General features: G+C 46.2%; 1 protein-coding gene across 1 annotated transcript in view; it reads right to left on the bottom strand.

Annotated features, from left to right (window-relative positions):
* Window positions 1-6,000, bottom strand: part of LOC146204800 (nose resistant to fluoxetine protein 6-like) — a 54,733-nt gene continuing 48,733 nt past the window's right edge. The window contains exons 12-15 of the mRNA XM_084605199.1: window positions 5,527-5,647; window positions 3,421-3,607; window positions 904-1,046; window positions 1-703 (exon numbers count right to left, since the gene is read on the bottom strand). Of these exons, the coding sequence (XP_084461325.1) occupies window positions 497-703; window positions 904-1,046; window positions 3,421-3,607; window positions 5,527-5,647 (658 nt within the window). The 3' untranslated portion in view covers window positions 1-496. The remainder of the gene's footprint in view (window positions 704-903; window positions 1,047-3,420; window positions 3,608-5,526; window positions 5,648-6,000) is intronic.

The following is a 6,000-nucleotide window of genomic DNA, read 5'->3' as shown; positions in this document are numbered from 1 at the left end:
CAAGGCACATTACTTACAGCTTTATTTACAATATAACAGAAACGCGCTTTTACCACCGTCATGGTCGTGTTATCTGGTATTCCTATTCTCCTATTGTATGACAACGCAAGTAGACAAAGTAAATGAGAAGCCTGGACATCGCAGCCATGTCTCGATCAGTCTTCCAGCCGGCTGGCTGACAGCGCACTTCAAAGCCAAGTAGGAATGCCACAGTTGTAGTCCTCCCGCGAGCCACTGTCATTTGTCTAATCGAATTGCCACGTATTCAAAACAAAAAAAGAGAGCAGAAACTCTCCTGACAGTCAGCGCTTCCACGAATAATCTCAGCAAATCATGTGACACAAGGGTTCCGGCTGTCAGATGATACAGTGCAGTCGTTCTGATTGGAGCGCGTCTATGCTTTCGGCTGCATGTTCATATAAGGCTGAGTCCTTGGCAGAAAGTGGTGATTGCTTGTTGGTGTCTCTTTGTGTTGACTTGTCGACCTCGACGGCATCTAAAGAATGCTGCTCTTGAGTTCATCCTTGGAGGTTGTATGCTCGACGCCGTTCGCTATGCCGTTCGTCCCGGCTGACGGCAAGGGTTGCTCCACTTTTCGCTCAAATATAATCTTCTCCAGTTGGAACACGGGGGCTTCTATGAGTATGTGAAGCGCGTAGCCGAAGACAATGCTCAGGACAAAGACACCTAACGCAGTGTTGAGCTGTAAAAGAGAGGGGAACATTTCCGTGAAAAGGAGACTTTTTCATGCCAATAGTTTATACAAGTTTCAGTGCGGGATGAAAAAATAATCTGACTATTAACGCACTCTATCGAGATATGTTATGGCACGTGTAGATTAAAAAAAAAAAAGTGTAGTTCGTCATCGTTTTGTTAAGACGCACTACATTTCTCGTTTCGTACCTGAAAAAGCTCATCCGTGTTGATGTATGTCCTCAGGCGAATCATGCGTACAATATAGATGAGTACGTGGACGAGGTAGATGCAGAATGTTAGCCTGGACAACGGCAGGAAGAACTTCCACGAAAACATCTTGTTCACCCAGCCTGCACAGGGAAGACAGCACGGATATGAAATAACGCAAGCAAGGAAACAGGGAGAAGGACTATATGACTAGAAGCTGGCCTTTCGTGAAATCGCGAAGTCTTCGCATAATCTCAAGAGCTGTATTCTTTTCGCAAGAAGACAATACAGCCATGTCGAGGAAGCAGGAAGCTTGGAAGCAGTCTGAGCGTGCGGACAGATAACTGCGTGGAAATACTGAGAGCGTATTTCATTAACTTAAAGTGTTTTGCTAAGCGATCATGCTTCTTTCGACGAGGACTATTGAAAGAATACTGTTGCCCTGCACAGCGCACCGGATGTCCCCTCTTTTCGTGAACGCAGCGGAACCTCTTCGCAACAGCGGAAAATGTTAATCGTCTGACAACACTGCACAAATAAACAAAGATGGTCGTCCAACACAGGTTCGCGGTGGCACTTTGACTTGGTGCTGTGCATCGATCCCTGGTTGTGGTATGGAATTCCGGGCGCTTTGTCGAATGCAAGCGCACTATAGCGGCCAGCCAGCCACTTGTGCTTGATCGGACTGGACAACCACAATTCCGAAATCACGCCCTGCAGCTGTGTTGCCTAGAGGCGTCCGGTTTGCAGCGTGAACTGTATCAGATCGCTCTCAATACAAAATGCCTCTTCGGTCGTGCATATGCATTACCGGCTTTTCTGGAAAGTGCGAAAACTTTTATACAGTATTTATTCAGTGCTACAGGCAAGTCGCTTCGAAGGTTTCGTCAAACTGACTCCGCGCGTTCACTTTCGCCATTTCTCAAACGCCTGAGGAGTGAAACGCTGCCTTTATCAGCATGAAACGATGGCATGAGAAACGACCAACTGGCTGCACTTGATGCAAGTTCGCATTTCCGTAAACACGCTTTGACACGTTCTGAGGGGTCGAGCCGCGTCGTCGTTTAACCACACGGTATTCTGTGCAGCAAGAGCAGCCTCCATAAAGTTTTTTTTTTCTTTTTAGGAAAGCCAGTGTGATCCGTGGAACAGTTAAAAAGAGGATAAAAGACTGGTTATCGAGGGGAACTTGCGCGAATTCGTTTTGCGTTCGTACCGACTTACGCAGACTAACCTGCAGTCGCAGATCAATTCGCAGTCTGTGTTCGATCACCGCTAGTTGCATGTTGTGTGATCGCGGTGAGTTCGAAAAGAGCAGATTGCATGAGGGTGGGTAGTTTTACAACTTCATTTTGCGGGTTATATAACAAGCGATGCTTTAAAGGGCAGTGAGCGGGGAGGGTGGGGTGGAGGTTGAGGAATTAAGGTAAAGTTAAAACCTGGAAATATGACTTTAGTGATGAGCAATATACTCTTTCCCTTTAACAAGCTCATCCAATACTTCTACGGCCCAGTGCAGCTCGCACCGACGCTTTGATATATGGCCACGCTGTGCGATAGGCTGTCAGCAACTTAAGCGCACCGAAACATTAGTCGCATGGCTTAGTCGTCGAGGGCAACCATCATTTACAACGATGTAAAATCAGCTGGATATGTAAGCTCTAAGACACATTCAGTTGTCAATGACAGCGCGTCTACAAAACGAAAATATATGATCGTAACATATACGACATTGAGTTAGTTACGACAAGGTGATTTGACAGCTGCCAAGAAGGAAGAAGTCAATTTAAGTCAAATAGTTCGAACAAAAGACCGTGGTCACAAACACTTTTTTCCAAGTGCAGTATTTTTTTTTTTTATTCATAAAGTACTCCGCGGCGCGTCGTCTGCTTACGGAAAACAATAAAATGCACCGTGCTGACTTTACAGCAAGGCATGTAACAAGGAACGCAGCCGAACTCTTTCCACTTTCTTTTTTTGCTTTCTTATCTTCACGTGCGGCATTGCGAGTCAAAATCGGAAATATCGTTTCAGAGAGCATAAGTAACACACGCCTATTGTACACTACTGCGCCGACCCTGTTTCGGAGGTTTCTCGCGAAGGCTTCTAGGTGGCGAGGAAAGATCTGGAGTTGCGAACTGAAAACCACGAGCGCCAATAGAGAGAAAGACGTGTAAGTTTTCTTCTAATCGCGAATAGGCTATGAGAAGGTCTAAGGAGCTCAATTATGGCAAGACGCGTCATCGAGAAGTTACTAATTGCTGAGAAATATTCAGATGGTTGTTTTTGCGTGTGCTGAATCCTGTGCAAAATAGCGTTATTTTCGCCAAAGGGCGATGAACGGTATGGTCTTCAAATGGGACTCTGGAGTTCTGGACAACTGGTGGTGATGATAACCCTTCCTTTCACTGAACAGACTTGACATTTCGCTACCTGATAGCGACGTTACAGCGCACTTGTTGTCATTTTGCCGTGGCTCTGTCACCGACCGAGTTCGCAGTCGTCGCCGATGCTTACCCCCTCGTCCGGTGGCGCAGGCGTACGTGGGCCAGAAGAAGCCGAGAGCCCAGGCAACTCTGTGGAAGCCGCCGTAAATGGAGTTGGTCACGTCATCGGGCAGGTTGCCCTGGTTCCAGGGCACGGTGATGAACATCACCAGGCAGACCAGAAACAGTGACAGACCCCACAAGAAGGCCTGCAGCACCTGGTTACGAACCGGAACAAGGACGATGGAATATTAGTAAAAATTTGGGAATCCAACATTGGTCACGGCGTTTGCTAAAATCCATTCTGCCACCCTGATAGATGTGGACTCGTTTCGGCGCTTCTTCGGCACGTTATTATTTTTTTTTTTTGTGAAGTCCAAATGTAGTCCATTTGGATTAGATCATTCGCGTGAAAACAGAAGTACGAAGGCTTTTTATACAATTTTTATCACAAATCCGAGCAACAGACGCGACAGAAGCTGGCGCGAACCGTGCGCTTAAGGCCACAATGTAAGGGCTGACGAAATAAATTTGAGATGATTAAACTTGTGTCGTGACACGAATAATTCATCTAGAAGCAGACGCCGGTGTTTGGTTCGAGCCCGAAGCCTATCAGGTTCGCGCACGGCTTCACGCACGGCTGTACGCTTCCGCTGCTAGTCAGGAGTAGAAGACTCCGGTTAGTTTCGGCTTCGAGTACATCAGTGCAACCTGTGAGTGGCGAATTAGCGTTTAATAACGAATAATTCCTGGACATGCAGCATTCGTGTTTTGTTTTCAACGTGCACGCAATAATGTGCGAAAATGAGGTCAAGTTTAAGCAAACAAGTTCTCACAATTTTTCTTTGCTGCTCTCCTCCGCCGGCGCATCACTTTCCTGTACTTTGAACGGTAGCGGCAGAGACACATAACAGTCGCGGACCAAGTTTTTTCCTTCGCCGCTCGAACTAGCGACAGATTACTGACGTCTATACGGCGAAACTGCTTTATAACAGCTTCTCGCTGTAAAACCTTTGAAATTAACGCGTACAAAGAAATGATGTTTAGTGGAATAGACAAGCGTGCACTAAGTGAATGAAAATCAAAACACGTATACATCAATTGCGTTCCAGACGACGCAAAGCTTCAAACAAGTTCGCCTAATTGGCACTGACCTGGCAAGCAGGAGCATTATTCTAGTTGATGCATTTTCTAAAACGCCTTTCAGTGGAATGACGATACTTGTGTACATACTTGTTGCTTCATATTCAGGAAATATAGAGGAGTGCAAAATATGGACACGAACGTAGTAAGGAGACGGGAGGAGTTGTGTTTCGTCTCCTCATTTCGTACGTGTCCATACTTTGCATTACCGTATCTTTGCTGAAGGCTTAGGCGAGCTGATGGTCCTTTATCATCAAGCATCACGAGCGTATGACATGAGTTTACATCCAAAGAATGAAGTTGCCTTCACGTATTAAGCATATTTTCCAGTCTTGGTGGCAGTGTAAAGCGCTTATAATTCGTTTCACAACATATCTGCAGCACTGCGAAAGGCACAGGGGCCCTTGAAATTGTGCTCCTAAGTGCCTCTCGCCCCTGCACACTATAATAGAGAACTGTGCTCCTACTGTCACCCCCGCCAATTTGGAGAAGGGGGGGGGGGGGGGGGGGGAGCGAGAGGCGCGTAGGAGCACAATTTCCTAATGAAGTGCGCGTGATTCTGATTGAACCGGGTGCCTCTGCCTTTCGCAGAGCTGCAAACATCTTGTGAAACGAAGTATAGTACAACTGAAGGCAGCCTTCAACCCAGTACAATGCAGCGCACAAATGTGAACTGTTCCTTACAATGCTCACTTCTAAGAATGCGCAGTCATATGCTTAGCACGTTGATATCAAGCACCAGTTCTATCTCTGTGGGGAAGCCTACTTCACATATTTTGCGTGTATGATGTGCTAAAACTAGATGTATTCAAGTAAATTTACTGGTTCAATAACTTTGTGAGCAGGCGGCACGGACACCCGGATGCTTTAGCAGTGCTCACCATGGATAAGGAGATTGATAAACTTTGACTCGATTTCGACACTGCAGGAGCAGAGCGACTGGTTTTCACAGCGGCACCATGTGGCATTGATAGCACCTAAAGCTGTGACGTACCAAGTGAATGTGCTTGTTTTTGTGCTGACTTGCCACGTAGCCGCAGAGAACTCCAACGACGTAAGTGGCCACGTGGGTAAACGGTCGAACGTAGATGTAGAAAAGTGTCTTTTCTATTCTCCTGAAAAATGAAAAGCAGCCTTCATCCATAGTTGAGCACAGCAAGGAACGCTGTTAGGGCGTGAGACTTGTATAGAAACATTAAAACTCAAAACTGTAGCACACACACACAAAAAAAAAATTAGAAAGAGACATGATATCACTCATAATACTTCTGTTCTGCGAGCTACAAACGTTCGGTAAAATGCACAGTCTCCGGTATAGCGGACAGAAGCCAAGTAACGAAGTAGCATTTTCAATAACGGGCCGTCAGCGTAGCATCAGCGCATATGTGTTCTTGAAACGATCTCTGAGTTTCCTAAGAAGTGGCTAGCAGCTATTTGACACATGTTAAATGGATGGTGCGCAGTTATT

Source organism: Amblyomma maculatum, chromosome 1 (genome assembly GCF_055883805.1).
Source record: "Amblyomma maculatum isolate TAMU_Amacu chromosome 1, ASM5588380v1, whole genome shotgun sequence".
Classification (NCBI taxonomy): Eukaryota; Metazoa; Arthropoda; class Arachnida; order Ixodida; family Ixodidae; genus Amblyomma; species Amblyomma maculatum.
The sequence above is the reverse complement of the archived record's forward strand: the minus strand, read 5'-3'. Positions and strand labels throughout refer to the sequence as shown.